Below are 20,511 nucleotides of genomic sequence, written 5' to 3' on the forward strand. Positions count from 1 at the left end.
TTCATCGGCAGATTTTCTTTGTTCTAAATAAATGGTGTAGAATATATTTGTGTCCAGCATATTTTATCTTGATTGTCTGATCATTAAAAAAACAAACAAAAGTAAGAAACGTATGTGTTTGGTCTGGTGAATTTGGTCACCTTTGGGTTGGTGTTGGATTGGGTCATGCACCATTTCTTTGTAGGCTTCAACTCCTCCTTTTGTAGGCTTCAACTCCTTCCTGGCTGCCTGCTAGATGGCTGCTGCCATCCTTCTCTGCTGGAATGACAGGGTATCTTCCCCAGACAGAAAACAGAGTCCTGGACAAAACTCTACATCACTTCTAAAACCAAAGGGCAAGAAGAATGGCACAGCACCAGGCAGTTTTTCTTTTCCAGGCCAGTTTTCCAGCACTGTTCAGGCAGCCTCTGTCACAGAGTCTGGGCATCCTGCTGTGATGGCCTGGATGTGAGGTTGGTGTGGCTGCCTGCACAATTTTGAGCTCTTTACATTTCAAATTTTGTGACATTGAATTTGCTCTACATTGTGGTAGGACTGCTATTAAAAGCAGTTACAGCATCAAGAAAAATGAGGCCTAGAGGAAGGCTGTTCAACATTCCCAGGAGACTGAGCCTTTTCCGTGTCTTCTCCTGTGACTTGGAGAAGTAGAACATGGCTGTAGAGCTCAGAGATTCTGCTACAGCCCTGAGGAGAACTTCTCAGATAGTTTAAAAGCCAAACCAACCAACCAAAACTAACAACAGCAGCAAAACCCCTAAAAAACCACTGGCTAAGCAGCTGCTCTCCCCCAAGGCAAAGCAAAGCCAAGACCAAAACCTATGTCAAGATCCCCGATGGGAACTAACATGAAATATAACATTGTAGGAGAGGGCTGTGTTTGGTATGAAGGCTGTGGGGTGGCTGCTGAGCTGGAGGTCACCCCAGCTGTCCCCTGGCATGCAGGTGCTTTGCTGCTCATGTACAGGTATGAAACAAGCTGCTCCACCTCACTGTCCTAGTGAGGAGAAACAGGTATGTTGCAAAACAGCAAGTGTCACAGAAAGTATGGACAGAGTCACTGAGCATGCGTTCCAGCTTCCGTCCATTAATTGGTTTTTAATTTATCTGTCGTCAGGGTTCAGTCAAATTTAATATGAATTTAAACATGTGTACTGGAAAATAGGTACATAGCTGGTTTTGGTTTTGACAGGAGTACCTGCCTGGATTAGTCACAATTGCATAGGCTGTTTTTTGTTTTGTAGTCATGGCAGCTACAAGATAAATTAGTAAAAACAGAATTGAAAAAAGTATTGGTGGTACATGGTTTTACTGATCTTTAATGTATGTTAGGAACTTTTATGGAAGAGAAATGGAAGTGCTTTTTTGGAGAGGAGTCTGATGAACACGTAGATTTAGTTACACTGAGATGGTATCAAAAGCAGGACAAATCTCACACTGTAGTAGAATTAGTGGAGAGAGGTGGTTTTAATTCTAAAAGAGGAGGGAATGGCTGGAGGGGTAGAGAGAATAGTAAATGTTTCTAGTCACTGCTCAGGAAACAGTCTCTGCAAGAATGTTTCTCTAAGCTTTATTATTGGCCTGAAGAACGTACAGCGTCTTTAAAATCAGATGTTTTTAATCTCTCAGTTAAAATTGCTTTAAAAATGTCTTTTTCACGTGTGTGGGATGCTCTGGTTTCCTTGGTTTTGTACCACTTCTGTGCAACAGTGGGGGTTTACACAGTGGCTCTTCACCATGGTCCTTTGAAGACCTGAACTCTTCACCTGAGTTCCTGCCAGGTGGTGATGTTGGCATCTGTGGATGTGTCTGGTGAAATCAGAGGAGCTCTTGGCACCTCCCTGTCCTCAGGCCTAGGAACTTTGATGGAGCTGTGCCTTGTTTTCAGTCCTTTTCCCTCAGGCATCAGGGATTTCTTGGAATCAGTGGTGTGTTGGTGGTGTGTTTGGAATCAGTGTTGTAGATCCCTGTCCTGTGATGAAAGGATTTCCACCAGAAGGACTCGGGTCACAGAGGCAGTTTCTGGGTTGGCATGGTCTCTGGAAACTTTCCATTGTGGCATCCTTTGACCAAGACTGCTTTTTCCTGTGGCTGGAGAACCCTCTCTGAAGCAGTAGCACTCTTAAGGGTTTCATAAAAGCTGGTTTGTTCTTTTGTACTGTTGTGCTGTGATTTATTACTGACTGGTTGATTTTAATTTAAGATTAGGGCCAAGGGGTTGTCAACAGATGTCGACTGGGAGCTACTGGGGAGAAGTGATCACAAACTTGTTCAGGCTGCAACACACATATCTATTAGGAAAAAGGACACATTTTACATCAGAAAAGTAATTTACAGTTGTGTAGAAATGATGAATGTGGGGACTGCTCTGGCCATTCCTCATCCAGTGTTCTGGCCAAGAAGATTTGGAAACAAGTTTTGGAAAATGACACCAAGGAGTGATGTAATCCTAGCTTGATTATGACTCAGTTGTGAACCAAATGCCCTTGGTTCACTTGATCAAATGAGAACTGGACACTTTGAGTAGAAGGCTGGGACTGTATTTCACTAGTCTTTCCCCAAGGTGTTTAAACAATATCACATCAATTTTGCTTTTCAAGCTGAAATCTGATTTTCTCAACTCCATTGTAGCCAGAACCTGTGACTTTTGAATCACATTATCTTTTGATCCTTACACTATTCCTTCTTACTAAAGGTGTACTAATTTAGATTTCTTTTTTATTTTCAATAGTGAATTAGTAATTCCTTATTTCTAAAACATTCTTAGCTGGGACCACTATGAAATCCCTACCTTGTACTCTTTCCAAGCTTAGCAGCTTTGGTCACTTGATGCGTGGGGTGTGTGTCCTCTATCTTTCACTAGCTCTGCTTGAGAGCCAGCTTTTCTCCATTACACTTTTAGGTTTCTTTTTTTCTCATTGAATGGTTGATCATGGGTGACTGCAAGATTCAGCCTATGAGCTCATTGTTTGTTATAATAATTTAATTGTACTTTTCCTTCTCTATTCCTTTACTAATAATTCTTAACGTTCTTTGGCTGCTGTTACTCATTGAGCTGATATTTAAAAGTAACCTTTCCTTGGCAATGTTATTTTGAGTGATAAAAGCTGCAGAGGTGTTTTTTATTTCTTCCTCCTTTGAATTAATATTCTGTTGTTGGCATTGAATTCAGTTTGGCATCATGGTTGTTTGTATTTGAAGTTTATTTTTCTATCTGTTTCTGCCAGCATTTCAGTTTTTGTCTAGAATAATTTTTATTTTCTTTTGACTTGTTCACATCACAGTTTTTAGCATCACATTGAAATAATCTGAGTATCTTGCTGTAAGGGAAGCCCCTCCATTTCACAACTGCCCCTTGATTTCTGTGCTTTGCTTTCATGTTTTTAATGAACCCTTAATCCACAAAGGGACCTTTCTAAAACAACTGATGGAAAAGTGAGAATTAATTATAAGTCTGCTAGACAGGTGTTTGGTTTTTAGTTAACTACATTGTTACATGTGCATTTCTCTGAAAACAATTATGATAGAATTACTGAGGATAGCTGTATATTGTGTTTAGATTTCTTCTTTCATATCTTTTTTTAAATAACAGTTCTTTAAGTAATTGTGGACAGAAAGGAAGAATCAGGTACATGCAGCCATGTAACTAATGTTGAATATCACTAGCTGTGTATTGGGAGCTGTATAACATTTGTCATAGCAGTGTGTTTGCAATGAGAAGGTAGTACTTTAAAAGAGAAACAAGAACATAAATGTGGAGACATATGGGTGGGGGGGGAAATATAGTGTGCTTAATCCAATGAGTTCTATCCTCTTTCTTGCCTGTTTTTGTGTGCCTGATAAAACCTGTGTATCACCTCTGGGGAGAGAGCCATCTTATTTTATCTGTCGCATTTGGTTACTATAGCAGCAAAAATACCAGGTGGAGAGGAAAGAGGAGACCCAAACAACCCTAAAATAAATATCTACCTTGTTTACGTGTACAGAAACACTAGGGGAGTTTTTTTTTTTTTTAAATCTAGCTGATTAGGAAATTTATTAGTAATAAAACTACATTGACACAATGTTATTGCAACATGTCTGATTTCAACAAATAAACTTTTTAAGTTGCTGGTATGGATGTGGATCTTCCAAGTCGACTGATCTTTATGGTCTCTCGTGAGTATTGCATTTCCAATGGGGCTACTGGTCTAGTCTTTTTTTTTTTTTATTGTTCTTCTTCTGTGTCAGGGTTTTTAATAACCCAGATGTTGGCTATGTAATTTTTTCAGCTGGGAAATATGGTTTCTGGAGACATACTAGCAATGTTTAAGTAGAGCAGGGAGTTGCTTGACAGGAGATATTATATAAAGTGTTATTTTCACGTACTTAAAAATATTTACACAGTATTGGAGTTCCAAATGGACACACTGCAATTCTGTGTGTGTATTCACACACTTGTGGGAGGCAGTAAGAAAACTAGCCTGAAAATAGTAAAACACCATCACTATGAAGACAAAATGGGGTATCTTGGATAACAGATATTATCAAACATCTTTGGTAATAGTAACTTTGAACTAATGTTTCTGAATGCAGAGTTAATGCTGTAGTCACTTATTTTTGAAGCTGAATCTGTAAATATTATTAGGACATTGTTAATTCCCTTAACAGGCCAGGATGTTTCAGGTAATTCTGCATATTCTGCCTGTTTTTATTTGCTTTTAAAAACACTGAGATATTGATTAGCTGTTAAAAGACTTGGATACCTGAGTTTTATGTTCTGATTTCAGGCAAAAATCCTATTGTAGCCTTGAAATACTATATACAAATACTGAAATAAATTTGCAGTATTGTTTTGTGTTTTCTGTTAAATGTTGGGTACAGCAAGTTTGCATCACCAGGTTTGCTACTGAAGACTTTTTATTGGAGAATAATAATGTATTTTCTCTTTCAATGGACTTAATGTGTCTTTTGCTTGTTATCTGAATTCTTCCATGGCAACAAACTCACTTTTTTTAAAGAGCATTTTTCTTGTGAATTTAGAGTTCATCATTAATTTGATACTACCAGAAAAGGAAAGCCTGGTTTCTTGGCAATGATCACTTGTATAGCAAGTGGAAGAGCAATCACAGTATGATCACATAATAAATGCTTAGAAATTACATTTTTATCATTCTGTATTGTATTATGATTTTCTTGTGATAGTCTTGTTAAACATATAGCTTATTTTGCTCTGTAATTCTTCTATTTTTTTGAAAGTGCAGTATGTTTAACCTGTTGTGAAACAGCATTTTTGAGAATAGAAAAAATCTGTTAAATCAGAGTACAAATTTTAAGTTAAAGCCATTCCTCTGGGGTTATTCCTTCTTCATTCCTTCATTCCTTCTTCATTTTTTTATTGGAAAAATTAATTCTAATTTGTCAAAACTTAAATTGTATTTTTCATTTTCCTCAACAGAAATAGCTTAGTCAGTGTCATACATGGGAAGTTTCTCAATCTGCATTTTGCAGAGACTGGATTAAAAGGTGGTTAAATGCTGAAGTAGGGTACCTGGCCCATAAGAGGTGAGGCAAATTGACTCAAACTGACATGATAAAGTTCTCTTGCTTTAAAGGATGGCCAGGAATTTTAGGGGCTTGCTGTAGGTTGTTCTTATATCTTGGACCTGAGGTTATATGTAAAATCTGGAAAGGAGTAATTTATGCCAGATGTGCAAGGTATAAATAAAATGGGACCTAAGTTCTGTTATTTACTTTCAACCTTCGTTGAAACCCTGGTCACAAATGGAAAAATATGGAAAAACCACCTATACAAGCTTTTGGACAGATAATTGTTCAGGTTGTAACTGAGGCAGAGCAGTGGTGGAAAATACTTTGTCCTCTGTTAAGCCTTGTGTTGAGCTACTAAAATCACAGACTTTTCTGTCTCATGATAACTGGGGTGATTCCTCAGAATTACTCTGTACTCTGTTGTGTTCAGATCTGGGATTTCAGTGGTAGCAGCAACCATGGTTGGTGTACCTTGTATACCATTTTTGGTTTTTCTAATAAAAGGCTTTGGTAACTGGGAGAAGGAAAATCAGGTGTTGTTAATTGTTTGTTTTGTTGTGTGTTCTTTTCTGATGTGACTGTATTGCTACTTGTTATTTGCTAAATTATGTTGTTAATGATTTTTCAAAATGCCACCTGTGGTTTTAATTTCATTCAATGCTGGTGTCGAGTTCGGCTGCTGAAGCTTCTCTTCACAGAGATTTTATTTTGCCCTTCCGTTTATTCACTCAGTTCTTCATCTGGGTGGCTGTACTGAATTCTTACTTGTTGAACAGGTTCTTCTGGTAGGATTGACCTCACTTATGCTTTAAATGGATATCTGAGCTAGTTATCAGGATTTCTGGAATCTTAGGATGACTCAGAAATTACACATTTCTAACAACTATCTGCCATGAATTGCACCATTTTGCTTAAAAGGTATTTTAATAATTCATATTGCTATGAATCATGTTCTGGCCAGACTCAAAGATACGGCATTAAGTTAGTGAAAGATCTAACAGCAGTCTAGACTCAGTTTGATTTTAAATAAAAAGCCTGTTGTTGCCAAGTGCTGATTCCTGTCCTTTTCTCCCCAGTACTGGCTCTTTCACAGGTTTGTGGCCAATTCTCTAAATTGGGCCCAGCTTGGTTTCACTGCACAGGCCTTATCTTCTCTCTTCCTGCACTCCTTGTTAGATCTTGATTCTCTCTTGGATTTGCAGACAGTTTGGCAGGTATCTGCCTCCTGATGCATAGACAAATACCAATCATCAGATGTCACTGCTTGAGAAAAACCTGAAATCAGAATAATAGGAGTGGTGCAAAGGAACTTGCAGACGCACGGGAGATATTTGACTAATTTGTTCATTTTCACACTGTGAATTTTAAATATAAAAAGGCCAAACTGAATGTTTGAAACAATGTGCTTTAGATGATCTGGTTTGTTTGCTTTCTAGACAGAATTCATCTATGTCCAACCAACAAATAAACCAAAGGCCTTCAAGCATGGTCAGTGAAACGTCCACTGCAGTAACTACGTCTGCTGTTGATACAAAACCTGGCTCTAAGGTAAAGGAAAAAGCTATTTTTTTCAGCTTGTTGATCACAACGTCACTCATTTTAAATCCAGTATTCTCATGCTGATTTCAGTAGGGTTGGGGAATTTAGCTAGAAGTCTAGTAAGACCTCAGAGAAGAGGCAATATCTTCTACCCAGACACAAACCTTTTGTCAGCAACCTTTTGTCATGCCTACATGACAGCATTGAATGGTAACTTCTTACATTGTGATTACTGGGACGTAGAAAGTTTGGGTCTTACAAATGGAAGTAAATATGTGGAATATTAGTATTTCAGCAAGTGTTTTGGTGGCCCATTGTATGTGGCAAAAAGTGATATTCAATAACAGGGATTTGCTGTTCTTACTTTTTCATGAAGTCTTACTGCCTCTCCTCCTCCTAGTAACAATTAAGTCCTTTCTGCCCTCACTGCATTGCACAAGCAGCGTAGGCACCAAGTTCACACACATAATGTTTAATAATAGAAAAGTCCATTCCTTGTCATTGACAAAGGACCTGTGTCCATTATTGAACAGAATAAAATAAAGTGCTGTACTTGAAGTGCCACCATCTATTTTAATACTTCTTTGACCTTACAATAAATTGCAGAACAGTGACAATGGTAGTGGGTGGATGAAATGGATAGAGCAATATTGAAAGAATTAGCAGAGATAATTTTCTTAACTTTGACTGCAGTACTTAAACTTCTCAGTTGGTTTTCTTCTAAATGCAAAAGAGGGCAGCCCCTTATGTAACTGAGTTTAAGAAAGAACTTCACCAAATTGATTGCAAAGATATTTTGTTTAGTTGAAATACTTAAAATCTTTTAATAATGTTTTGATGTGCTTGAGTACAGGAGATTATACAATTTCATAAGAAACTAAAAATTATTTGTTTTAAAATTATTTTTTGAAACCCTAAGTGTATTAGTTATTGGACCAACACAAAGATTATAATGTATCATATCTCAAGAATACATTTATCTTTAAAGTGCTAGATTAAATTATCACTGCAAACAGTATGCTTAGTTGGTCACTTGAATTAGTTGAAACACTACTTCTTGATATTTGAAGAGTTGAATTTACCAAAGTATGTTGGCATTGGTTTTTACCATATTTAGCCTCCTTACTCTGATTATTTTAAAGCCTGCATTAGAGGCAGAAAGCTCATTTTTTCCCTCTTTAAACCAGCAAAAACTTACTGGGGTCCTGATAGGGTGCTTTGAGCTGGGGAGTTCTCCAGTGACACAGTTGGCTTTAACTTGGCCAGGATCACACTTCTGCCAAAAAGTGTGCATCCTCTGACTCCTGCTCCTGCTGCTTCCCTCTGTCACCTCCTTGCAGTGATCCAGTCAGAGACCAAAAATGGGGACTGGATTCCACTCCTAGGCCACCCACATGCTGGGGGCTAATTCACAGGGCACGTCAGAATCACGCAGCTGAACAGGATGGTTAAAGCTTAGAGAATATCCAGAATCACCTCCCAAGGCTTTGGTTGGTCTGGTTTTGGTCTCTGTTTCTATTCTGTTTGCAGTCCACTGTAAGGGTGGCTGTGCATGCTTCTGGCAGGCTCCCAGGTGTGGATTTTTTAACACATGGCTGCTTTAGACTTAGAATAAAGCTCTCAGAGAGGCTTTGCCAGTGCTTTGCTTCTCTGTCAAGTTTGTCTTTATAAGATCCATTCTACTTTGGGTCCTTAATTAAGATGAACCAACATCTTTGCTACATATGCTGTGTTTCAGAATTGCATGTGTTAACAGGCTTGAAATCACTTCTCTCGTTTCGTAGAGTCAGATCTGTTGAATTCCTTCTCAGTCTAACACAAAAATTATTTTAAGTGAGCTAGCAGTGAGAAAAAAGGCTGTAAAGTAACCTGCGTCCTCCACTTTGAGGTTGACTTTTGGCAGGTTGAGAATAGATTTTTAAGGTCCTTCCATCTATTCCTGAATGTTTTCTTCCCTGAATTCCATAATCATTCTTTCAAAGAGCTAGTTCTCAGATGCAGACATGAAGCACAATCATGAAGCCAAAGACATGTTCATGTTCTCTACTTAGCCATGGCTAATTATTATTGTTTTTATTAAATACTTCTATAATTTGCCTTGCAAATGCCATCACAGAATGGTGTATGCATAGTGTTGGAATCATGGCCAAGTTCAGACTTTTTTTCTATAGAGCTGTGCACATTTGGGGCCAGTATTTTGATGCAGGAACTGTCTGAGTAAGTAATCTAAAGACTTTAGACCAATGCAGTCTCTCCTGCTCTTTGACATTTGAGGGGTATGGGGTTGAGAGAATGAAAAGCAAAAGGGCATTTTGATAAACTGCAATTATTCTCTGTCCCAAAGATCTTGTTCATAGCCAATTCGATTACACCATTAGCCATATTAAAAGCCATTTATATTGATTAATAATTAAGGTTATGGAGGAATAAGGATCTGTTTCAGTTTGACAGTAAGATACATTTGGAATTTAGTCTGTTGAAATGTCTGGTGGTGTGAATGGTAGTTTGTAAATGTTACTATGCCAAACAGGACTTTGGCCAAGTCAAAAATGAAAGGACAGTAGGGAATGTGTTTGTTATCTACATTTTGAGAGCATGTTTTGGATGGGTTCTGCATAACAGAAGTCATTGAATTGTTGATGACACTCGTAGTTGCTGGTATCTCTCTGAGGTAAACTGCTGAGGAATGCAAGTAAAGACTGTGTCTAGCAGCTGGAACAAGCAGTGGTGACAGGAATGTGATGTGACAGGAATGTGATGTGCCAGCTCTGGGACTGTCTGGAGCTGGAGTGCAGCACAGGGTCTAGTTCACAGCCACTGTATGTGAATGCTCAAAATTTGGAGATTTTTCAAGAGTTTCAGGTTTTTCTATCTGAAAAATAAGGATTTTGTATCATTTCCTTAGAGATACTGGAAGGATTCATAAGTTCATTTCTAATTGAAACACTTAGATTTTTTGACTTAAAGAGTTTATGACTTAAACAGCTGGCTTTTTACGGGTTGATTTTTTTTAAAATGCCTTCTAGGTTGAAAGTTCCATGTTTTATCGTGCATATGTATTTGCATATTTTGACCAAAATACAGTCTTCCTGCTTACTATTTTAAAAATCTGTTCCAAAAAAGTCAGTTTATAGTTTTTTTTGTTAGTCCTGTTTAAAAGAAAGAAAAAAGCTACATAATAAGTTAGCAACTTTCCTCCTCAGCTACAAGCTACTGTAAGAAAGATGCGGCAGTGATGGAAAGGGATTTGAAAATTTTGGCTTTTGACATTTTTGAGTTTTGTTGCAAAAACTTAGCAGTCATTCACAAGCAAGTCAGCGTAACAAATGCACTGAAGTCAAAAGTGACTTTTGTGTCTTCAGTGATACAGACAGCTGTGCTGACCTGCATTTTTAAATCCTGACAAGGATATCAGAAGAATTCAAGTTAGGAAAAGACCACTGCAATGCAGAGAAATAGTTTAAAAATATACCTTTTCTTTTAGACCAATTTCTTGGTCTAGCCAGTGGAAACAAGGCATGACTAATTATCTGTTATGCTTTGCAGTATCTGCTATGCTTTGTTTTGTTCCAGAGCAGAATGAGATGATCATACTGAAGATTATATGAGAATTTTAATTACATAAAGTACCATATAAAAATATATTTTTTTCCATTCTAGGTATTGGATAGACATATAATACACAGCCTATGGAAAAATTTTCCTACTCCTATGCCATGGAAATTATTTGGTCTTTTGACCAAGTCCAAGAATGATTTTTCTACATTGTGGTCTGCATTTTTAAGTTATTAAGATCAGAGAGAGTGCATGATTAGAAGATCTGATTTAAAAAAAAAATCAAATTCAAATGCTGCTGTAAGGCTAGATCAGCTGCACTTCAACTGCACCTTGGTTCCTTTACCCTTCCAAAGATCTATATGACAGGAAGATTAGGAAACTAAATTCTGTACATTTTGTAAATTGATTTACGTTCAGCTGCGAAGTATAAATAAAGTAAAAACAAAATAAAAATAGGTTGACTTTCAGAGCTTTAACAAATTTGGGCTTCATTATTTTTCATCACCTTTTTAATGTAGCTGTTGCATCTTAACATTCGGCAGGAATTTTTAAGAACTCATTTTTCTTTAAAAAAGCCTGTATATGGCTGTGTTTGCCTGAAGCCAGTGCTCTGCAGCCTGAGTGCCTTAGCATAGGTCTGGCAGAGACACAGCCTGGGAGATTTGGTGATACCATCCTGACCTGACTTCTGCTGCGAGCTGGCTTTTGCCAGCTGGATGGCAGGGGCACCTCCTCAGAAACCTGTTTTACCACCTGCTCTGCTGGGTTTGTGCCAACAGCCCTGGACAGGTGGACAAGGAAAGGCTTTTTCCTCAGGTGACCACCTGTGGTGCCCTGGGTCTGGTGCAGGCTCTCACTGAGCTCTCTGGGGAGGTGGCACTGCTGGGGAAATCCTGCTCCTCACTCCTGTTAAATCTACCTTGCTGCTTCCTATGCTGTAGCACCAAAAAAGAAGTACATTTTTTTCATACTGGTTTTAGCTATGATCTTAACCCTTCATTAAGACAGGAAATTTCGTGCAGATTGGTAAAATCTTCATCAATCAATCAGCAACAACAAAGTCTTCGTCAATCAATCAACAGAATCCATTTAAAGTTATAATATTTTGCTAGAATTATTTACACTATATGCTGTCCAGATGTTGCCTGACAGGCAGGAGCAGTACACTGAGATATTTTTCTGATGTTATCCCTTGTGTGTGATGAATATACTGGTTTCCAGAGCTGCTGTGTGCCTGCAACCCACAGAGCATCTGTACCCTGACAAAGCTCAGAGATTAAAAAGAGAGACACTGTAGTAAAGAATTTGGACAGCTCTTTTCTTGGAGAAGTTGGCAACAACTGTAAGGGTAGTCTGTCCAGAGGCAATTGGAGGAGCAAACTGGGCTGAGGCTGGAAAAGAACAGGCAAATTACTAATCGAGTGATTCGTGCTTTTTCACACATGGATGGGCCTTGCTTGTTTGTTTTTGAAATAGTTTTGTCCATGTGGGTCAAAACTGAGGTTTCAGTGAGACACAGATCATTACCTAGTCCTCGTGATTTCCACTGGCTGCCCTGTAGGTCTCTTCCCTGGTAGTGTCACTGTCTTCTCCTTTTGTTTGCAGGGCCAGAGTCCAAGCATTTTATTAAGCTATCAGTGTTGTTTGAATTTAAACAGGAAAGAAAAATTAAAATCCACCAAAAAAACCCCATCAAAACCGCCCCCTAAAGCCAAACAAAGGAGAGCAAGAGTAAGATTCATCTGCTCCAAGTCCTGTGCGTGTAAGAGACTTGTGCAATATTTTCCACAGAGACTTGCATGCAGCTCTCAAAAATTCTTCCCAGGCACACTAAAATTTCCACAGTTCCGCCTTCTGGCTTGACACACCGGTGCTGCTGCTCTTCAGCAGGAGCTGGCACACCATCCTGATGGAGGTGGAAGATTGACTTTGCTCTGTTGTAAATATCATTGCCTGTTTACTTGCCCTTGAAAATGCCATGAGTACTTTGTTGCTGTGTAATGAAGTATAAGTTATTGCAGTGAGAGTATTTGTAATGTGAAACAAGTCTCAGTATGGTTTAGAAGCCACTGCTCCATTATACTTCACAGGTTGTGAAGACTGGAAACAAAGTTCACAGCTTTGGAAAGAGGGAACAAGCCATTAGGAGGAACCCCAATGTTCCTGTGATAGTAAGAGGCTGGCTGCACAAGCAGGTATGGATCTCATCACCTGTTTCTTTTCATGTACTTCAATGCAATCATCGGGGGGAGCCAGTGCTTCCAAGGAACTGAGAAAGCAGAAGCTCCAGTGTTGGTGGTACAGGGCAGTGCTGGGTACTTCCACAGACTTCCATAATGAGGAATTTGTTCTTAGAAAGTGAAAACCAAGGTTTACAAATGGCTTTGATTCAGAAGAGGAAACTGATAAATACACATCAGCATCACAGCTCAATGTTGAAGCTATAACTTTGTTATCTAAATCTGGTTATTTTCCCTGGTTTATCCTGCTGGCCCATTGCCAGGCTGATCTTTGACTCCCTCAGAACACAGTCAGCCTGAGGCTGGCTGTGAAGGCCTTATTCTATCTAGTTGGTTATGCCCTTCTACCCTGATCAAAGGCTTAATTCCAGCCCCCCTATGCCTTTTTGTTCTCCAGAAGCAGGAAGGAGAAAATTATGGGAAATGGGGAGACATCCACCACACATTGCTCTCACCAAGAGCAGTAGCCAGCAAAGACTGGATTGTAGAATTTCATCCAATAAATAGAGTTCTACAGCTGCTGTGTCTTGAACTCTTAAGCTGACAGAAACACATCTTTAAGTGTAATAAGTAAATAAAGCTGTTTGTTATATGAGAATAATTCCCCTGCTTCTCATTTGGCAGCCTGTGTCTACCGGATGATCACCAGAGATCCAGCAGCTAGATTTCAGGGTGGGCAGGAGAAGGCTGAAATCTAAGGCCTACAATTATGGTTTTACATGCACAGGAAAGTGAAATAGCTGACAGCTGTCTGCTTCCTCCTGGGTGGAGAGATGTAACTCTGCTGTGTTCCAATCTCAGCTCTGTTGACATCCACTACCCGAGTCCATAAGTTCTCAGGACAGAATCAGAACTCAGACACAGTATGTGTTGCCAGCCTTGTAGCATGAAAATGGGAGGGAAGTCCTTCCATACTTAATTTGATTGCAGAAAGGAGGGGGGAAATAGCTAGGGCAATGTTGTGTAGCCTATTTCCTTCTGTCCCCTAACCTTTGCTCGTAAACCCTTAAAACCTGAAGGTGCTTTTTATCCTGCTGGTCTCATCAAAGCCTACCCAAGCTGAAGAAGTTGTACTTGCCTAGGTCTGGCAATTTTAAAAGCTTCAGAAATTAATTTCAATGCAAATAATACTTATTTTGACAAGGTTATATATATCTATATCTTTATATATCTCCACAGGCATATTATATTATAGTTCATTAAAATTTGCACATTATGCATCCTGTTTTATTTCCTAAGGAATATTTGATTAAATTACATTTCAGGCATGGGTAACATATGGTGATTGAATTATAGGATATCATTGCCTGAAATGTGAGGTCATACTTCACAGCTGTGTAGTGATTTTCATTTTGGTCTGCAGGCAGTCTTTGTTGGAGTTTGTGCCATCCAGAAAAACACTTTGTTTCCTTATTGCAGATAAAATAAGCATTGGTTGTGTACAAGGTTAATCTGAATGCTGTTTGGGATGAGGTTTTAATTACTTAATGAAAATTAGCAGTTTGTCTCTTCTGCCTTCATTATTTTGTAGCTGCATGTTTTGCCTCTTATCTTGCTTAGTACACAATATTTTGCTAAGATATAAACCATTTGTTTTACACTTAGCTATCATTTTTAGATAGACTTCTGGTAAACTACTTACTGGATCAATGCTGTCTGTTTACTTTGCTTAAATGAGAAGTGTACCACATTTCTTGCATTTCAGGATAGCTCTGGAATGCGGTTATGGAAGAGACGATGGTTTGTGCTTGCTGATTTTTGTTTGTTTTACTACAAAGGTGAGTAAATGTTAGCTGTTTTGAGCTGGTCTGAACTGTTCACCTGTACAAATCATGGTGAATGCATGAACTAACGGTACTCTTCAGAAAAAGTTAGTTGTTCTGAGATGAACAGTGAAACAATTACTTGGCCGGACATCTTGAATGCACAGCAAATTCTAGCCCAGAGTAGGGGAAGCAAAGGATGCTGTATGATATTGTTTCACATAACTTGTGTTTGATACATGCCACGGTTTATGTTGCAGAACATCTGACTGGAATAAATAATATTCATCCCATCTCTGGTATCTGTTCTGGTACCTACTTGCTTGCACTTGGACATCCGAGTTTTTTGAGAAAGTGCAGTAGCCAGATCAGGGCATTGGTTCAGTTTTAATCCAAGGGACAAAGTAAGAGTGAGAACTTCTGAATCCAGTAATTTTACCAAAAAAAAAAAAAAAAAAGGTTAAATGACTTCTGAATCCAGTAATTTTACCCGAAAAAAAAAAAGGTTAAATTTGATCTTAGACCAAACTAGGTAGGACATAAGGTTATTTTCAAGTTTTGAATACTTCATAGGCTACAATTTTTGGAAAGCATTACAGAATATCAGACTTGGTGTTCATATTTCTAGATGCTGCATTTCTGCTGTCAGTCACTTGGAGCCAGCAGTAAGAGAGGTTTCCTAATTATAGCCATTAGCCTAGATGAACAGTGCTAAATGGAAGGTCCATCATGTTTTACAGCCTGTCACTGCTCATTTGGCACAATAAGCTTTATTCTTGAAGTGTGTTCTTCTGGCTGAAGGTAAAAAGTAGCATCCAACCCCCCAAAAAAGAGAAAAAACCTCAATAAGACCCCAGTCTGATTAAGAAAATAAACTCCAATCTTTTTTCTTTGAAACTAAAACATCTTTCTGCACATATTATTGGTGTTGAGTCACAAGCGAATTTGTGTCAGAAGGGACTTCAGGAAGTGTCCCATCCCAGTGCCGGGTGAAAGCAGGGTCAGGAAAGGAGTCAGCCCAGGTTGCTCAGGGTTTAATCAAGTCAGGCATTGAAAAGCTCCAAGGATGGAGATGGCACAGCTTCTTACGTGGCCTGTGCCCCTGCTGCTCTGTCCTTGGGAAAATGCTTTTTCTTATGTTCAGTCTGAACCACTGTTGTTTCTGCTTAATGCCTGTTTTCTCTGTGTCCATAAAGAAGAATATATTGTTAGCCCACTGAACAGTGCAGGGAATTAAATTCTATTTTTTTATTCCACAGACAGCAGAGAAGAGTCTGTTCTGGGGAGCATCCCATTGCCTAGTTATGTCATATCTCCAGTTGGACCTGAAGATCGTATAAATCGCAAATTTTCTTTTAAGGTACATTTGCAAAGCTGATCAGCTGATCATAGTTTATTTGCATTAGAAAAGCTGCTGTTGTAAACAAGAACACCATCTGGTTTCCTATTTTACTTGTTTATTAGCTTTTAAAAGCAGACAGGTTTATTAACTGCCTGTTCAAATGTGACATAGCGCTTTTATTTTTTTACTTATGAATTGACATTCATGTCTGTTACTTTGTAAGTGTCCTTAGAGCTTAATGAAGTGTCTCTGAGTAAAGAGCCTGTTTCTAAAATCAGAAATGAGTATTGACAAGTTGTTCCAGTACTGTGTACAAATTGGAAGAAAAGTTGTCTTATTTACTTTGTAATAGAGTACTTGATCTCATAATGGGCTGATGTGTGTTTGGTTCTGTTGTGGTTTTTTTAAAAAGAAAAGAATTGACTCAGCTCTCACAGGTAGAAAATGACAGCACTTAGTCATCCTAAGTGGTATGGACTTTTTAGAAGGAAAAAGTACTCGTTTGATATAGTTTATGGGTGGTTTTGTGGGTTTTTTTCTCTCTAAATATAAATCTAATTGTATGATTTACAGTTCTAGTCTTCATTATAAAAGCCCACAGATGTGAAATAAAGCATATACTTCTTAATAGTGCCAAAACCTGACTCCAAATGATTGTCAGAACCACTTAGGCAAAGTTCATAAACATCCATGCTTGTGGCAGATGTAAAGTCAGAGCAGAACTTGTTTCTCTGTCAAGCAAATCAGCTACGTAAAGTAATTTACAAATCAGGTTTTGATCAGGCATACTTCAGGAGATCTAGAAGGAATCTCTCTTTAAATATTTTCTGTGCTGAAATTATGAAGAACATGTGACTTTCTCTTGCATTTTGATTTTTTGAAGTGTTTTTAAAATTGAGACTGCCTTTTTTGCTTTCAGTTCTATGTTCAAGTGGATAGTGGTTTGAAATTTATTAAGCAAATATTAACTTGGGAAATGTGTTTAAAAAAGACCTGGTGCACTTTGTGGAAATGTTTACTGTACTTTTTCAAATGCATTGAGCATGAGTTATCAGGATAAAGCTACAAAGAAGTCTTTGTTTAAGAAAAACATTCCACCTCCAGTATTTACTGAGTGTGATTCATAAAGCCCTCCTTTTCTAGAGCCTTTTCCTAGGAGGAAGCATGTACTGAAAGAGGAGAACTCAATGTGCTCTTCTAGGGTTCCCTGTTGTTTGTTGTTTGGTTTTTTTTGTTTTGTTTTTTTTTTGGGTTTTTTTTAATTCAAATGGTGTTCACACTGCTCTTAAGTCACCACTGGCCAAGTGGAGTGGAATCCATGGTTTGGTCATGGTTAAACCTTTCCAGAAGCAAATGCAGGCTTCCCCTGTTCCTTTAAGGATATCATACCTGTATGAGCTCTACCAGGTATTTAGTCTGAGTCTTTTTCTGGAAATATCATGAGACTTTCCACTCGGGGTCTATCTGTATCTATTGATACAGGTAGAAATAGGGTGTTGATAGCAAAAGAAAGTTTATGCTAGAAAACCCTGTAAAAAAAAATCAGCACTTCATGTATCAGTTAGTTGGAGCAGTTGTAACTCTGCTTTAGGTGTTTGATGATTGACTGCAGGCTGGATGCTGCAGTTTGATTTTATTCAGACCCAACCCCAAGGGCAGCAGCAGGATTTTGTGTGGTTCCTGTCCAGCTCTGATGTTCAGTGGTCACAGAGTTGGCTGTGGGCACCCCCCAGCAGGAGCACCCCGTGCTGGCATCCATCACGCAGCAGCCATTGCCTTTATCTGCTCTCTTCAGAGCACCTCCAGACCCAGAGCCTAGTTGGACATTCTGTCTCGCAGCGTAGCACAGCCAGAAATAGAACACACAAGCAGATTAAGCCCAAAATTAAGATAAGACTTTTTTTGCATTGAAGACCTGAATGAGTGGGAGAATGTGCCATGGTGCTTTTTACATTTGGCCTGTTCTTTGTTGAGATTGTTGTAAATCTTCTGTTACAACAGAAGAATTGACTCCCATCTGAAGTAGCAGTGAGTTTGGAAGCTAGGGAAACAGCAAAACTGGAAAAAAATTCAACTCTTTTGTTTCAAAACTAGAGGAAGGAGATTTGCTAAGCAAATACATGGGTGCTTTTTGCATATGATTTGGTTAGAAGGAGGCTTGTAAAATACATGCTCACTAGAGTCTGTGTCAAACCCTGCAAAATGTTAAAACCTGTACTCTAGGAGTTCTCACAATCCTTTTCCTTTCTTCACCTCCTGAGGTCCTGCTTAAGGTTTTGTGTGTCTTTGGATGTTTAACAATTACAGACCTGTGGAACAGCCTACAGGCTTCTGAAATGCTATCAGACCCATACTTTGAAATATATCAGTATGTGCATTTATTTTTATTTTTTTTTTTTGTTTAGAAACTGCTTTTAGGTCTCTATCTTGATACAATTTTTCAGTCTTGACAATTTTTTTCACTTCCTCTATTTGTGCCAAGCAAAGTGCTGTGACTAGCTGGAAGCCACTGTCACTAAGCTGTGTGTGAGCCTAGAACTCAGGAACCTTACTGCATATTCAGTTCAGCAGCTCACATCCTAAAGATATTTAGTTAATCTAATAGCTGCATTTTAAAGATTTTAAATTTTGTTGGTACCAATATGAGTGAGCACAAATTCAGTGTTTAATGTGAAAAGGCTTACAAAGCATTCATATATAGCTGGAAATACTTCCTGTCATTAACAGAGAAATGACTGTTCTTTGCAGTAATACAGTAGTTTTGGACAAGAATAGTATCAGTTTGTGGTGGTTCATGTTCTCACAGTCTCTTTAGAAGCCTTGTTATCCTCAAATAAGGAAAATTATTTTTAATTGGTCTTACTAATGGATGTATTTGTTCATTGCTTAGACCACTGAGACCAGGACAAACTTCCTATCTGTTTCTTTGATCTCAGTGGTTTTCCTAAAAACAAAAGTGACATAGTTTGTTCCTTTATGTTCTCTGAGTCAGTATTGCTTCCTTAGGCTCCCATATTGCTCTGGGTCTGGGGAGTCAGGTGAAGAAATGCCAAGAGTTGTAAATTTGAGAGGTGCTATTTTCAAATTTGGAAGAGGGGAGGGTTGAAGCTTCTAGAAATCCTCAAAAAGCTCTATTTTATTTAAGGGTGAAAGATGAGTTAGATTGTAGTGGGATGTTGTTGAGTTTGTAGAGAAGGCTCAGAGTAATATTTCAGTTTTTGCTCAGAAAGGTTCATAAATATCAAAATTCAGAAGGAGGAAGATTTTTCTGTATATTATAGCTTATTGACAGAACTAACTTGGAAATATTGCAATTATTAGAAAACTGTTCCCTTAGTTATCCCTTTGTTCTGTGAATGGTGGCTTTTCTGTCTTAGGTATTTTGAAGAAGTGGAGGTGAACATAACAGCTGTAAGCATTAGTTACTTTTAGTACACTCTTTTGTTAAGTGGATTTTGGGATTTGGGTTTTGTTTTTCTTTGAAAAATAGGAATATTTTAATGATTTTAACTTGTTTAATTTTTTGTCCCTGTCTTGTCCTGTTGATATGCTCTTGGGGTTTACTGTCCATTTCTCCTACTGTGCACTATGGGAGAGAGACTGCTTTTCTTCTCAATCTATCCACATTAAGGCATCTGAATGCATGAATAGGTACCATTATTATTTTTTCCCTGTTGTGTGTATGGCGTACATGTGAGCATGTGCTGTGTTCTAGGCTTTTTAGTATGCTGTAGCCATCCTAATAGCTTTGGCTTTAAAAAAAATCCCAAACCCAAAAGGCCTACTAGCTTCTAGCTTCCCTAGCCAGCAGGGACAGCTACAGGATGCTGGCACAAAGTGGCTTTCTTGCATTTAAAACACACTACTAATAAATAACTGAAATAAGTTTGGATTTTCCCTTAACCAGTGTTATATATTGTGAACTTCAGGATATGGTGTTTGTTGATAACCACACACTATTTCCACTATCCCTTCTGAAGCTGGGAATGTTTGTGGCTGTGAGAGCTTCAATCTCTCAAGAGAGAGTGGTGCAGCACAGTTTGCATTTTGATACTGTTTTCACCTGCAGTGCTTGCAGCTGTGTTCAAAGAGAAACCTAAAACACAGGTGGGTTATGTTGATCAGGGTGTACAGGTCAATTAAAACACCTGTTAAATCAATTTCTTGGTGTGGTATGCAGTCTCTGCAGATAGTTCCCTAAAATTCTGGGTTTTTAAAGCAAGTATAAAACCAGTGAATGGTTGGGTCCTACTGCATCATCTGCAGTGGGACATGCATAGTCTGCTTTGCTGCAGGAATTGATTCACTTCTGCATTTTAACACCTTCTGTGGGATCAACCTGCTCTGTGAAGGGACTCTGTAGTCATAAGGTCTCACACCAAAGTCACCATTTTCCTTTATATCTGGAGCTGCCAGGTTTTGGTCTCTTCATACACTGGATGGTAACTGTAAATTATAATGAATTAATGCTTCTAAATCATGTTTGCGTTGAGCATTCTCGTGTTCTGAAAATGGAGAAAAAAAGAGAACCCCCAATACAACA

At 38.5% G+C, this 20,511-nt stretch overlaps 1 protein-coding gene across 3 annotated transcripts in view; it reads left to right on the top strand.

Annotated features, from left to right (window-relative positions):
- Window positions 1–20,511, top strand: part of PLEKHA7 (pleckstrin homology domain containing A7) — a 146,615-nt gene that overhangs the window by 85,059 nt on the left and 41,045 nt on the right. For 2 of the 3 annotated variants that reach the window (XM_041415124.1, XM_041415125.1), the window contains 4 exons: window positions 6,963–7,074; window positions 12,714–12,818; window positions 14,569–14,641; window positions 15,886–15,986. In XM_041415124.1, the coding sequence (XP_041271058.1) occupies window positions 6,963–7,074; window positions 12,714–12,818; window positions 14,569–14,641; window positions 15,886–15,986 (391 nt within the window). Of the gene's footprint in view, window positions 1–6,962; window positions 7,075–12,713; window positions 12,819–14,568; window positions 14,642–15,885; window positions 15,987–19,486; window positions 19,620–20,511 lie in introns of those variants that run through there. The other variant, XM_041415126.1, reaches the window with a different exon arrangement.

The sequence above is a fragment of the Onychostruthus taczanowskii genome, unplaced genomic scaffold (genome assembly GCF_017590055.1).
Source record: "Onychostruthus taczanowskii isolate IOZ18803 unplaced genomic scaffold, ASM1759005v1 scaffold49, whole genome shotgun sequence".
Lineage (NCBI taxonomy): Eukaryota > Metazoa > Chordata > Aves > Passeriformes > Passeridae > Onychostruthus > Onychostruthus taczanowskii.